A 14,781-nucleotide genomic window follows, 5' to 3' on the forward strand; every position below is an offset into this window, starting at 1 on the left:
TCTCAGGGCTCTGACAATAGAGAGCTGGACAGACAGGAACAGGCAGGTTTGTGACATCATTTACCTTAGATACAAAATTCACACTAATAAACTTTCTCAGTTTCTATACTATTGTATTGGAAGCTCAATTAAACATTTAAATAAAATTTGTAATCCTACAGTATGTACATGCGAAAAAGGACTGTACCAAAGATATCTATTTAAAAAAAATGCTGTTCCTTTAAAATTTCTATTCATCAAAGTGGTTTCTACAAAAATATAAAGCAGCACAATTGTTTTCAACATTGATAATAACAAGAAATGTTTTTTGAGCAGTAAAACAGCATATTAGAATGATTTCTAAAGGATCATGTAACACTGAAGACTGGAGTAATGATTCTGAAAATTCAGCTTTGATCCCATTTTAATATATATTCAAATAAAAATCTGTTATTTTAGTTTTTATTAACACATTCAAGCTGCTGTGAATTTCTCAAATATTGAGTCATGCTGCTATCATTATTCACACTAGTTCAGTTCATAATTATCTAAACATTATGTCTACACCTAATTCACTAACTAAATTTACGCTAAATATAGCATACAGTATGTACTAAATGATAAATGAGCAAACAATGAATGGCTGGGAAATGAATCTAACACATCTGCACACTGTGTTTCTCACCAGGCAGTCGGTTGGTCTGGGTCCAGTACAGCCAGCAGCACAATGTTCATTGCAGCAGTCAATAGGTTTGAGTCCCTTACACCTGCCCGAGCACTGCTCCGCACAGATCACCTTAGTCTCTAGATTCAGAGAGGGAAGAACCTTCAGAGATGCTAACATACCTATCAGTGTTCGCTACAGCTGAGCACAGCAACAACAATTCAATATTCGTCTGAAGAGTTTTCAAAACAGTCCTCTGGGGGTCAAGTAGTGTTCTTCGGCAGTCGTGAATATCAGCCAAGGATCAACTAAACTAACTAAAGAGGAGCATTTAAAAATACTACTCAAAAAGCAGAAATTCTTACAGAAATCCAAAAACTGTCAATTCACTGTATTTTGCAGTGGTATTGTGCATTACAAACCAGTACAGCATGAAACAAGATAATCCAGGTTTAAGATAAGGGTTTTTAATACTGTTTTATTTTTCAGTTACTTGTCCATTCTCAATGACATAAATGTTGAAGCTACATGTTTGTGGATTTATCATTAAAGTATGTTCCCTGTTCTAATCTACTTCATCGTATATGTTCCTTGCCATAACCCAGGGTGACAACAGTTAAAAGGTCTGCAAAGTTTTAAAGAGCACAGTGCACAACAAATACAGTTATTGTCTCCTAAAAAACAACAATCGATTCTGAACTGCCGAGTTGTCAGCAATTCCTGTCTCACTTCCTGTTACATACTTACATAACAATTTAGCAAATTTGTATAATGCCAGTCGATGGTCTTCATTGGCTGCCCGTGAACAATGTCTACTCCCTGTATTTCATGTTGTCGACATGTCAAAAAGTTTTCTGCTTTCTGCACTGCAAAAGCAAATCCAAAAAAGGACGATCCATTTTTCTTGTTCATATGACTGTTTATAAACGCTTAAGAAGCTGTGGTGGCAATTTTAATGATATTCATTGATCTTTAGTAAAATATAGATGATTCAAATAATGTCACATGTGTGTCTCTCACTTGTAGTGAGAGAAGATTCTGTTTATGTACCTGGGGAGGCAGAAGGGGGAGACACTCCAGAGAACAGACGAACAAGGACCTCTGACCTAGATGTCAGAAGGCCATTTGGTGCAGGGGAGCTTAGTGGGCCAACTAGTGACGTCTATGGAAAACTACTGGGAGGAAGGCTCTGGGGGGAAGAAGGCCTTGAAACTAAGATAAAAGCTAGTTCAGTCTGTCTGGGGGTGTGTCACTCTTCTGCACAGGGTAACAACTGTGTATTAGACTGCTCCTATTCTTGCAAGAATAAATACTTCTATTTTATATAATTTGACTCTGAGTGTCTCTTACGCAGTGATGTTTGTTTGAGATGAATTTTTGCCACAACAAAGCCTTTGGAGCTGAAATTCAGATATGATAATGGCCTTTTTGTTTCTGACATGAGCTGTAAGCGGTGACCAATCACAACAGACTGAGCCGTCTGACCAATGAAAGCAGAGCAGACCAATCACAACCGACTAGGCCATCTGACCAATGTGAACAGATTAGACCAATCACAACAGACTGGGCTGTCTGACCAGTCACAACAGACTGGGCCATCTGACCAATCAGAGCAGATTAAACCAATCACAACAGACTGGGCTGTCTGACCAATCAAGCAGAGCAGAGCAGAGTAGGCTATCAGAAAGGGAGTGTTAAGAGAGACTGAATCTTCAAATAAACTGCTCCCAGAACCAAACTTTTGAATAGTAGTGTTAACTATCTGTGTTTCCAGTCGCTAGCTTTTAAAAGGTTTCTGTTTTTTGTTTTTTTAGAACACTTCTACAACTTGTAACGCGGTTAGATGTTACGGGAAGAAGGAGGCGGGAACCGGTGAACATTCAAAGATTTGAATACACATACAAAAAGACATATAACACACATATAACAAAACAAAACAAAAAAAACTCCAGGCCTGGCCTCTCTCGATCTCCACTGTCGTCACTCCTCCTTTTATATTTCCGCTCCTCCGTGAGAGATACGAGACCGGTGCGTCGCGCAGTTGGCGGTCATCAGTAATCACGCCACCGGCCTCGTGCCACTCTCTCACGGCCCTCAGCCTCATCCTGCTCGCCACATTAGTATGTTTTCACTAATTTACTAAGAAGCCTGAAAGTAGGAAAAACATTCAGATTCAGTCACTCGAGTAGTTTAGGACCACTTACTTGTTTGGCAGTTTTGAGGACCAGGACCCCAACAGGAACCATTGTGACAGCTTGAGTCACACTGCTTACCTGCGGGAGGTAGAGTAGAACATTCTTAATCAACGTGCAAAATAAAAAAGTAACATTTAATATGTGTGTATATGTATTTTTAAAAATTAATCTTGAGGGACCTACAGTATGTTGACAAGTTTGGTTCTGCCTCTATAATTTCAGGATGGCTCTTCATGTTCAGAATATCAGTCCACTGGATGGTCTCCACATTACATAAATGACTGTTCTTGATAAATTTTACTCCACCCTTCAGTATTTCTTGGAGGGAAAATGACAGTGTTTGAACAATGCATTAATGTACTGTATGACAAAATTCACAAAGAGTGACAGTTGAAATTTAGGTCTATTATTGTTTTCCAAATATAGCTTTCAGCACTAGGAATGGAGATTAATGAATGTTATTCCCTCTACAAAACAAATGTGTGAAAGACATACAGGTCAGTTAGAAGCATGTGTTATTCTCATTTGGAAGAAAAAAAATTAGGAAAAATAGCGTCTCGGTTACATATGGTAACCCTCATTCCCTAAAGAAGGGAACGGAGACGCCACGTCGGGGACCGACGAATAGATATCTTGCTAGAGAGACCAATCTACTTTGAGTGTAGCTAAAACGAGCCAATGCACATTGACATGCGATAATTCCATCAGCTGCGCAGCATTGTGGCACGCGCATATAATGAGCAGAAGTTTTCGCTAAGGAGTCAAGCCGGTGACCTGGCTGCCCCAGCGGGGCGCAGCAAATGTGGCGACGGGATGTTACTATAGATGTGGCGACGAGTTACCATATGTAACCGAGAGGTTCTCTATCAGTTGCTCTCTCGACACCACGTCGGGGTCCGACGAATAGGAATCCCTAACAAAGGGAACAAAAGCAGCAACTGCTGACCCCATACATCGCCCTGTGCAAGGATCTTGTCTCTTTTTGCCTGGAAGGACGATAGGAGAGGTCTTACACAGAGTATATCTGTCACTGTTGTTCCGTGATAACCCATACAGTGAGATTTTTGGATAACATTGGGAAAAGCATGCCCTTTCTGTTAGAAAGGAGAATGCTGCGGAACCCACATTCTTCCTGAAAGGAGTTATGTGGAGATATACATATGGACTAACCTGAAGGTTTTACTGCATATGAAATACTGGGTGGCTTAACCCAAGGGAAAGACACAGGCTTCCGTTTAGGTGCAACCGTGGAAGAATACACATATGGGATCCCCGCAGGCTCACACATATGGAACCCAGTCTAGAACCGTTTCTCAAGGGTTCAGCGGATAAAGGCCTGGCACTGGACGCTCCGCCACGTCCGGCCGAAGGGTGTTGGAGGACTCATTGGCTTTTCACTCTGGAGCAATAAGGAGCACACGGTAGGGCGCAGCAAGCTGACAGAGCTGGGCCTCTCAGTGCTTCTACCCGTTTAGGGTGAGAACACGGGAGGAGATCGGCTCCACGCGGAGGCTATAATATCTAGCGAACGTGTTAGGTGTTGCCCAGCCCGCAGCTCTACAGATATCTGTAAGTGAGGCGCCATGTGCCAGAGCCTGGTGGATGCAACGTCTCTCGTGGAGTGAGCATGCAACCTGAGCGGGCAGGGTACGCCTTGTGCTTGGTAAGCAAAGGCAATGGCATCCACTATCCAGTGGGCCATCCTCTGCTTGGAGACAGCCTGTCCCTTCTGCTGGCCTCCATAATAGACAAAAAGCTGGTCTGAGGTCCTGAGATTTTGAGTTCTGTCCACGTTCAGAACTCAAAATACGTACCCGCAATGGGGCAGCGAGGTGAAACAGGGATGTGGCATACCTGCAGTGGGGCAGCGAGGTGAAACACAAGGATGTGGCTCGGGAGGCTCTCTCTGGGAGGCGGCTCGTAGCGGAGTCTGAGTGTGCTGTGCAACACTTACCTGGTTCCACAGGGCAGGAGGCGCAGTAGAAAGCTTGGTTGTGTTCTTAGACTGCGCGCTGCAGCACCCGGGGGTGAAAAGAAGAGGCGGATGAGAGTGGTGAGGTTTCTCTCCTCCGACTGCTCTCCGGGCCCTCTTCAGACCCAGAGAAAGAGGAACAGCTATTTTTTTTAGAATTTAGGTACCACTGTGACTCCAGAGACGGAACAGAATTTTGACTCAAAATATTCGCTGCCCGGCCCTCCACCGGGGGAGGGCAGCTCCATCCATCTCCGGGTCACCCATCTCAGGGGTGATTGTTTAACCGACCGATGGTCATCCTCCTGCGGTGGACACAGTAGAGTAGGCTGTTTTAATTTTTTTTGCAGGGGCTGACACCCTTGACGACGAGTAGACTGAGGTAGACGAGGCACTCTGGTGGTACGTCGGGGGTAGCGCTTCATTCTGCTGCTGACTGCGGAGAACTGCTGGGCCAGTCCTCAACAGTGTCGCCGAAAAGGCAACCTTGTGAGATGGGAGCATCAAGAAAGCGTACTTTGATGACCTCTCGCACCTCTGCAAGGACAGCCAGGGGTGCTTCTGGACCACCAAGGTGGACATAGTCTGACCGAGGGCCTGCGCTGTGACTTGATCACCCCCAGCTCAGAACTACCCTAGTACAATAAGAGTGCATTGGCCTCGCATACTGCTAAGTTTTCAATGCACATCCAAGAAAGACCCGGGAAAGCATGACTGTCAGCTCTGAATCTGATTCAGCATAAGCAGACACACTATTACAGTGGGTACTCAGCATCATCCTCATTTTCAGAGCGAAACAGCCCCTCTTTCCGATGCAGCAATCGACATCTACCCTCAGCTGGAGCCCTGATTGAAACGCTAGGTTCCCCTGTTTTTTTTTGTTTTTTTTTAAGGACCAGCAATCCCATACAGAAGCTGCACAGCTTGTGATGCGCTAGGGGCCCTAGGGGTTGGTTCCCCAAAGGAGAAACCCTCAACTCTCAGGACAACCAAGCTATTCTATTGAAGTAGACCTCTCCTGGTGGCCACCAGGGAGGGTGCTACAACGGAGAATAGACAAGGAGACCACGCACCCAGAGTGCCGAGTGAGTGCTGGGTTGCCGTGACAACCTGTGCTGCAGCCCAGCAGCTCGACGGCACACGATACGCTGAGGAGCGAGAGACCTGTCCGGGTTTTGCCCAACGGAAGCTCTCGCTGATCTTCACGGTCTACAGGGGCAGTTTAAATATCGCTTCTTTTGCGCGCTCAAGTTTGTTATTTCAAATTTAGTCGTGCGGCAACCTCGATCATAATGGAAGCGACGCGGTCGCAACGCGCATGTGGTGCGGCACGCTCATTTTTTCATCTCATCTTTTCAGAATGCCGCAAGGGCACTGCAGGTCAAATACCAACCGATAAGCTTGCATTTCCGTAACAAATCAAAAGATCGGCCGAACAGCTGATCATAGCTGTTCACTGCGGGTTTTCATTTCTCATCTCCATAAATATATCTCGTAGTAAAGCTAATGCAAGGGCTAGAAATCATTAATCCATTGGTGATTCTTCCTCGTCATCATGGAGAGAGCGCAGTTCATGGTTGCATAGCAACGACAGACGCCATGGGAGCGCAAGCACTTGTGGAAAGAAGGAGAGCATTTTTAGGCGCAATATCTTACAGAGTTGGCAAATTACTCTTTTTTTTTTTCATCCTTGATGAAATACTGCCACACATCTGATGTCTGGTGTCTGTTGGTGACGTTCGCCATTTTTAATTAATTTATGGTTAATGGACGCTTGAGTAGTCGATTGTTTCCAACAGCCCCGACTAGTGGTTGAAGTAGTCGATCTCTTGACTACTCGACTAGTCTATGCAAGCCCTAGCACATAGACACAGGCGAGAGGACTCAATCAACGCTGTATAGTACCATCACACCAACACCAATGAGAAAGCGTCTTCCTTGAAAACTGGCTCTTTTAGATAGCACTGCTTGCAGATTAGAGACAGAACAAACAAACCGCTCGACTCCGAAGCGAAAAGCTGAAGATGCGATGCACCTGCTGCTCATTATACGAGGGTGCCCAATGCAGCGCAGCTGATGCTATTATCACATTTATAGCCATATGCATTGGCTCGTTTTAGTTACACTCGAAGTACATTGACCTCTCTAGCGAGATTCCTATTCATTGGTCCCCGACGTGGCGTCGAGAGACCGACTGAAGAGGAGCACTTTTATAACCACATACCAGTTAAGCTAGTCAGTGCTAAATGATTCACGCCTTGTCCGATGCTGTTGTTGGAGTTTAGGAGGACTACCAAAGCAAATCTGTCTGCATAAAGGGAGTGGCCACGAATGATGCGTAGATTCTCAAGGGGAATAGTAGGAGCCGAGTTGATCCCAATAAGAACATAACCACCAACTTCTTGAATGCTCTAAAATTCAGAAACATTAAACATAAAACTCACTAACATACATCACTAAAACTAGGCTATATAAAGAGTTGTTATACTGCATAATTTAAATATAGCTTAAGGTATCTGTCATGAAATACAAAATATAATAAAACATTGGTGTATAGATGACTTACAATAACCAAACAGTAGGTAACAGTAAAATAGCACTGAATGTAGTGTTTGTAAACAGATCATACCCTGAGAAAAGACAAGTCATGTTTTTCTGTCATATATGTGATTTCCAGGTTTTTCAGAACCACGGTGCAGTTGCTGTACATTTTTACCAGGATCTGATAATGGTCATCCACTGTTCCCAGGAGGGTCAGTTTGATGTTCGTGCCCTGACACACTTAAACACACAGAAAGAAAGAAAGAAAAATTAAATCCACTGAGGCCTTCATAAAAAAAGCATAATAAAACTCAAATGCCAATAGAAGCAAAAATGTTTTTGGTTTCTTTTTGCAATTTGTTTATCAATTAAACCTCCCAACCAAAATATTTTTGAATATACTTTCAAACACATTGGAATATTTTTTTTTCATTCAATAATACATTAAGACATGGGGTCAGTAAGATTATTTAAATTAAATAAATAATTTTATTCAGCAAAGATGCATTAAATTGATAAAAAGTGACTTTTATTAGGCTGTTACAAAATATTTCTATTTAAAAATAAATGCTGTTTTTTTATTTTCTATTCATTAAAGAATTCTTTAAAAAAATCTATCACAGTTTCCTCAAATATATTAAAGTTTTTAATGTTGTTTATATGTATATGAGGGTTTTTTAATATGCTTTAAGACAAATCATGTGCAAATTCATAAGTCAACACCATTACGGAGTTTTTTCTCCTTAAAACTGCAGTGAACCAAAGACAGTCTCAAAAACTAGGTCTGAAATCTAAAGGGTTTCGTATGTCACAAACTACCTTGTAACCAATCACGTCAACGTACAGGGCGAGCTTTAGCATTTTGAAGCAGAGGAGTCTCAAGAGAAGCCATGCTGATATATTTGTCTGTTTATATGAAAAATCAGGTACATTTAGCAATATAGCGGGTGAATTGTGTGTATGATACATATTCTTGAGCACCAAATCGGCATAATAAAATGATTTCTGAAGGATGATCAACTTTGCCATCAAAGGAAGTATATATATATATATATATATATATATATATTTAAAAACATGAAACTGTCAAAAACAGTTATTTTATTTGTAAAAATATTTCACAATATTACTGTTTTTCCTGTATTTTTGATCAAATGCATGCAGTCTTATGAGCACAAAAAGCTTTATACAAAGTCCTTCAACAACAATTACAGTCGTGAGCCTTCTTATTTATTTCACATTTGTGGAATTTTAGCCCATTTTGCAATGCAAATTTATCCCAATTACACAAATTAGATGGAGTGTGTCTGTAGACTGTGTAGGCTATGGACCAATCAGACACATACTAATTATTCATTATATACAAAGGTTTATGAAACTCCTCACACAGTCCAAATGAACAAACACATGGGCAGAAACAGTGTCATGTTACAGGGCATGATAAGGAGATTTTACAACCTCCGAGTAATGTTGCCACATACTCAAGAGAGAGACTATGAAACAGAAACCTCTTTAAAAGAGACTTTGCTGCATTAATCATAGACTAACTGATCTATAAATGAACATGCATAAAACTGTGAAAGAAACAGTGTAAATAGTTTACTGTCTCGTGTACTATTAGGGTGGTGATGGCGCAGTGGATAAGACACATGTCTTTGGTGTGAGAGACCCGGGTTCGAATCCACTGTGAGACACCAATGTGTCCCTGAGCAAGACACTTAACCCCTAGTTGCTCCACAGGCGTGCGACCTCTGACATACATAGCAATTGTAAGTCGCTTTGGATAAAAGCGTCAGCTAAATGAATAAATGTAAATGTATTAGGTATATATTATGGTATGTATCCTGGTATACAACCAACTAACGATCAATGTAACCTCACCTGTATCATGCCTCCTACCTAATTAATGCTCATTTAATGACTCACACTTTGATGTACATCACCTTCTTCTAGAATGCAGTGTGGATGTGTTATAGCTATCTGAACATTAATGAAGGTATAATCATGCTAGGGACAAAGATCCGTAAATCAACTAAGAGCCACTTTCCCTCTCAGACATGTCACCTTTCTGATTGGTCGAGTTCAACCCTTAGGGGAGGATCTTTTCCAGGCCTTATTAGAGACAGTCCACATGTGACCTCCCTCTCTTAGTTCTTTCATCCAGCCGCAACACTGTTCTGGTGATTCTGGGGAACCCCCTCCCCCTCCACGGGGGCCCCAGGGCCCAGCAGGTCTCAATCCAACCAGATATGGGCACAGGAAGGAGAGAGATGACTCTCTCACAAAGAACCAAGGACAATCTCAAGAGTTTTGGAATAAAGACTCCAACCAACAACGACTCCAATCACCCATCCTTCCGACTTCCTCACTTCTCCTGGGTGCTCGGCGTGGCCTCAACAGAGTCCCAGGCCTTGCCCAAACCAGCCATGCGTTCCTGGAGAAAGAGAACGCTCAACCAACTTCCGCTTGACACTGCCGGAACCATCAACGACTTCAATTTTCAACAACTTCAAGAATTGTTCCCATTACAAATGCAAGTATTCAATTCAATGAAATGTGAAAATGAAATTCTGATGGTTCTTCTCATAGACCCTCTTCCGGTTTCCAATTTCATCCTATCACTAACCTATTTATGTATTCATTTGTGTATGTTGTTTAGTTTATTTATATTCATATAAATATCTATATTTAGTTAATAAAACTTGTACATAATATGTATTTGGTTCTGTTTTGTTTGCAATACAAGTCACTTCACGATCACGGTTTTTGCTACTGGCTCAAAGTACTGTACAGGCGAAGAAATAATTATTCTTCGGTGGCCATGGAAGATACCCTTTTCTTAGAATAAATTAATAATCAAAAGAGTTCGTTGGAAGAACTGATTAATTGATTGTAATATTAATTAAGCCACATCAAGTTAATCCAATTAACTGACCCAAATATTTAAAATGAATAATAACAAGATATTATTGATTATTAATATTTCCAGAAAGCTGAGTTCCTTACATATATGGTGGAGAATGCAGGCATCGTATTAAACATTGTATGCAAGCAGACAGTAATCAATCATATGTTGTCCCATAAGTTTTTATTAACATCTCATACATTCACGTAGGCCTACAAGTTTCTGGGTAAATCAGCAAAACTATAGCTTGAATATGCCTTCCTACGAATGGCAGAAAGTTCACAAATGCTATAATGCATATTTAAATCGTACGATAAGAAACTCCTGATATTAGCGAAGAAAGCCTAATTTCAGATATAAATCGAGCATAAGCCTTCTCTGAGGAAGAAATCTCAGATTAGCCGCGCACATAAATGGTACCAGAACAAATTAACCTGATATGGACGAAGAAATCTCCATTTTCAGCATTTTTGAATGTGATCTGAGCGATGTTCCTCAATCACCGATTAAGGCCTTATTATGCGTTACGTCATTGTATTCATATTAAACCGCTGAAGCGCTCATATGAAACAATCGCGTCGAATTCGTATTAGAACAATCAGCTAACAATTAATGTGCCATTGTCTGTGAAAGAACGGTGCTGTTTTGATTTGTTAAAAAGATTCACTCACACGCAACGTCGTGTCTAAGCGAGAGACTCAGTGCAAACTGTCAGCACAGGTCCGCTGCTCCGCTGCTCCGAACGATCTGTGTTGTTGGTTGGCATTGCGTCCGGAACGCGAGCAGGCGTTCCTATCTAGTTTTTCTGACAACAGCACCAATCTCACAGACCCTCGTGTAAACAAGCGACGGTTGTAGCCAATAGCTCCCTCAATCCTAACTTACAAGTAAAACCCTCTATCCTCGAGTGATAGTTTTAGCACCGCCTAAAAACTTAGACACGTTAGAGCGTAAAGTGTAACCTTAAACCAAAGACTATAGATTTTGCCTGATTTGAACTGAGTAATTTGAGTACTGAGTGTCTTTCAAGGCACAATATCTTAGTAAACTGTAGGGCTCGTTTTATGAATGCTTGACTTGAAAGTCAATCAGACCCTTTCTCAAATGCCTCATTAAATGTGTACGAATCTATAAAGTGAAACGAGATCACATAGAGACCAGATACACACTGGTTCACGAACCGTTGAAATTTAAAACAATTTCGAAACAGCTATGACGCGTAACGAAGCCCAGTTTAATAAAATCACGTGAGCTTAGCAGTGATACACATTACACACTCCGAATGATTTGAGACGAATGATTCACCCTGGTGTCAGAGCTTCACGAAGCACGTCTCATAAGAGGGTTAAACCACCCTCTTCTCTCTCTCTTTCTCTCTCTCGACCCCTTCCTCTTGGTTTCACTTTCAGATTGAAACCCAGATACTTTGGGTTTTTATTTGTGTTTCTTTTATTTTTACTTAAATGTACCCCTATTTTATTTTGTGTATTTACACCTGTTGAGCCTGAATCGTCCTATTCAGTTAAGTAGAATTTAATTAAATTGGGAATTTAATTAAATCAATTTGCTTATTCAAGTTCCCCCCTAGTTACCAGAGCTATGAGAACACACAATGTTTACATACATTTTTTTAGATTTTATTTCAATTTAGTTATTTACTTTGGTTTCCGCCTGAATTCTTATATTCAGCTAAAGAAAAAAAAACGGGCTTAACTAAATTTGAAATTTAATTAAATTACTTGATACGCTTCCCTTTCCTTTTAGTTTTCTTAGAGCTATAAGGACGTTCTAACTTTACCTTTACCTTATTTTAGATCACTAGTCACTATCCTCATCTTCTCTCTCTCTATAGGATTACAATATCTAGCGACTGTTGTTTCCATAGTGAGTTACACAGGTCATTAATATCCTACTTCCTGTCTGTGTTTTACCCATCCTCACTCCTTAGCACCAAGCTAAATACATGAAGTACGGCTAAACACAAACGCACAGTAGGCCCCAGACAGAACTGGAAACACTTCCCATTGTTTCTTCTTCTTCTTTTGGACCTTGAGATGTCTGATGTGTCCCTGGTAGCTTAGTCTAACAGCAGCATAACCCATAAGTGACTCCTGTTTACCTATGTCTCCTGGCTAAACCTAAATAGGTAAAACACTCCTTTCTTCCTCTTCTTTTCTGGTTTCATGCTATTGTTTTATGTTGGTTTTGCTCTATCTGTTACTCTCGTAGCACAACATGTGAGAAGAACCATCAGCATTTTTGAGTAATAGGTTATGACATGTAAGAGCCCAGTCATCAGTCGATGCTTCTTAAAGCACGTCAACTAAGATACTCAAAACTTTTTGTTGTTGTTGTGTGTGCTCACCAACACTAAATTTTAGCTGCTCCACATAGCCATTCTCCCACACAGATAGCTCACCACCTCTGTAGAAACTTGCATTTGCCTGTGCCATTTCACTCTCGTGTTCCCACAAGTGTGCCAGTAGGCCTCAGACACCCGGCCCTGCCACCAGGACCACCTGAAGACCCGGCAGAGCAGTGTCATGGACATCCTTCAGCCTGAAGCAGGCAACGACCTGCCACGGCAGAGGAAGGAACAGTTAGGCAACAACGAAAGCAGACGTCTGACACCCAGCCTGAGCCACCAAGAGCTGACCAGCATTATCTTCTCCTTGGCCATGCTCCCGCAGGCCGCAAACAGGAGGTAAATGCACTAACGCTGCCAGCCACAGGACTCCACAGAGAACGAACCCTGCTTAACGGGAGAAGGCACAGGACAGATGCAGGGACCCTGACAGCGTGGAGCAACTGAAAGAGATCACCAGTTTTCAAGCGGCTCTGACAGCCGCTGAGCACCTGCCAACAGATGAGAGAGGAACTGGTTGAACTCAAAGAGAGACACGCTGAAGCCATCGGCTTGCAGCCAGAGCTGAAGTCCCAACACTGACTCAGCGATGCTGCAACATTATAGACCAGCTCGATGTGGTCCAAATAGAACTGAAACAGTCCAACCAACTGCAAATGGACCCCACGAGAAATATGTACCCTGCTGAACTTCGCATCAGCAGCGTAGGCTTCCCCAGCCCTGCACAAAAGGGGGGGGGGGGGGGAGACAAACCCCTCTGCTTAACATGTCATCAGACAATTTCCTTAAAGCTTCTGCAGCCGTGGAAGGAAAAGGATTGATTCAGAAGAATCTTGAAACGACGCGTGTAGTGACACTCAAAGACCTCAACCGAATAGCCAGACATATCCCTGCATTTACACCAGAGCTTGCTAGACTCTATCTGATCTGGATCACATCCAGCCCAGAGTTGCGACGCTTTCTGACTCGGCAGCCAGAAAACATCCAATCTAGCTACCAGCAGCTGGAACAAGCCATCACAACAGGATTCTCAGACTTAAGAGTCTGAATGTAGACTGGGCGCGGTCCCAGACACCAACCAGGGTAACCCTGAAAGTCCCTGTGCTACTACCACAGACATCAAGCGAGCTACCTCGGAGCGTGCAACAAACCTGTGATGGAGGAAGACACCAGCTTCAAGAACCTTTTGACTCTGAACTTCAAAACCCAGAAGACACACGGCATGACCACAATGCACGACTCTGCTACAAAGTTCCTAGTCAGCATAGGACATAAAACTTTTAAAGTAGATGAAAATGTGTGCTCAAAAGGAAGCAAGAGTTTGCTTTAGTAAAATTTGAATTTTACTGATTTAAAGAAAATCTTGAATGCAGGTGTTAGCCTCACGTGCCAACAGACTATGCACTGCTTTTTGAAACATACAGACATTGTGCCACCCGCTGGGTGAAATATACACTGCTGCACATTAGTTTCCATGACAATGACTTGTTACAGGAAATACAAACTCCAAATAGGGCATTCGTCACCCTAATGCCAGATAGTAAGCAAACCACCTAAGCTGGGAAAACTAGCATGACCTAGAGCCCCTTCGTAACTGCTGTTATCCTAAAAGTGCTTATTTGATCATTCCGATCCAAATGGGACATGATATGCGGTACACATTTTGATCACTAGCTGCTGGCTTGTCTAAATGCAGATAAAACGATAGCTGGAATTGACATCTCTACTTAAAATAATAATAATAATAAAAAAAAGGGGGTCTTAACTGGTATCGGTAATTTCAGCATTAAAGCGTAAGTCTGTTTGACAAAGGAATCTCATCTCAGCGGCATGCAAACTGTACCGGTATTTATTAGTCTGCTTTGGTTGAAGGAATCCAAATTGCAGTGTTGCTTAATCTGTTTCCGACGAAGGAATCTCAGTACAGTGTAATATACACGTAGACTTGGGTGATGCTCCCCTTTCTACAAAGTAAAGACCTTACAAATTATTGTTAGATTGATGTAATTCACCTAAATTTTGTCTGCATCTACAACCAGAGAGCTACCTAGCGATCAAAACTGTTCACTCGCTGAAAAGTCAGTATTTATGCACGAGATGGACGTAACTATATAGGCTTAGACAAGCTTTGACTTACAGCAAATCTATTTCCTTACTCTG

At 42.0% G+C, this 14,781-nt stretch overlaps 1 protein-coding gene across 2 annotated transcripts in view; it reads right to left on the bottom strand.

The window, feature by feature from the left end:
- LOC143706149 (epidermal growth factor receptor-like) overlaps positions 1 to 14,781 on the bottom strand; it is an 85,545-nt gene that overhangs the window by 20,448 nt on the left and 50,316 nt on the right. For both annotated transcript variants that reach the window (XM_077197908.1, XM_077197829.1), the window contains exons 2-6: positions 7,440 to 7,591; positions 7,035 to 7,221; positions 3,022 to 3,156; positions 2,848 to 2,916; positions 665 to 783 (exon numbers count right to left, since the gene is read on the bottom strand). In XM_077197908.1, coding sequence (XP_077054023.1) covers positions 665 to 783; positions 2,848 to 2,916; positions 3,022 to 3,156; positions 7,035 to 7,221; positions 7,440 to 7,591 — 662 coding nt within the window. The remainder of the gene's footprint in view (positions 1 to 664; positions 784 to 2,847; positions 2,917 to 3,021; positions 3,157 to 7,034; positions 7,222 to 7,439; positions 7,592 to 14,781) is intronic.

This window comes from Siphateles boraxobius, unplaced genomic scaffold (genome assembly GCF_051911475.1).
Source record: "Siphateles boraxobius isolate OS27281-9 unplaced genomic scaffold, OSU_SipBor_1 1, whole genome shotgun sequence".
In the NCBI taxonomy this organism is placed as follows: Eukaryota; Metazoa; Chordata; class Actinopteri; order Cypriniformes; family Leuciscidae; genus Siphateles; species Siphateles boraxobius.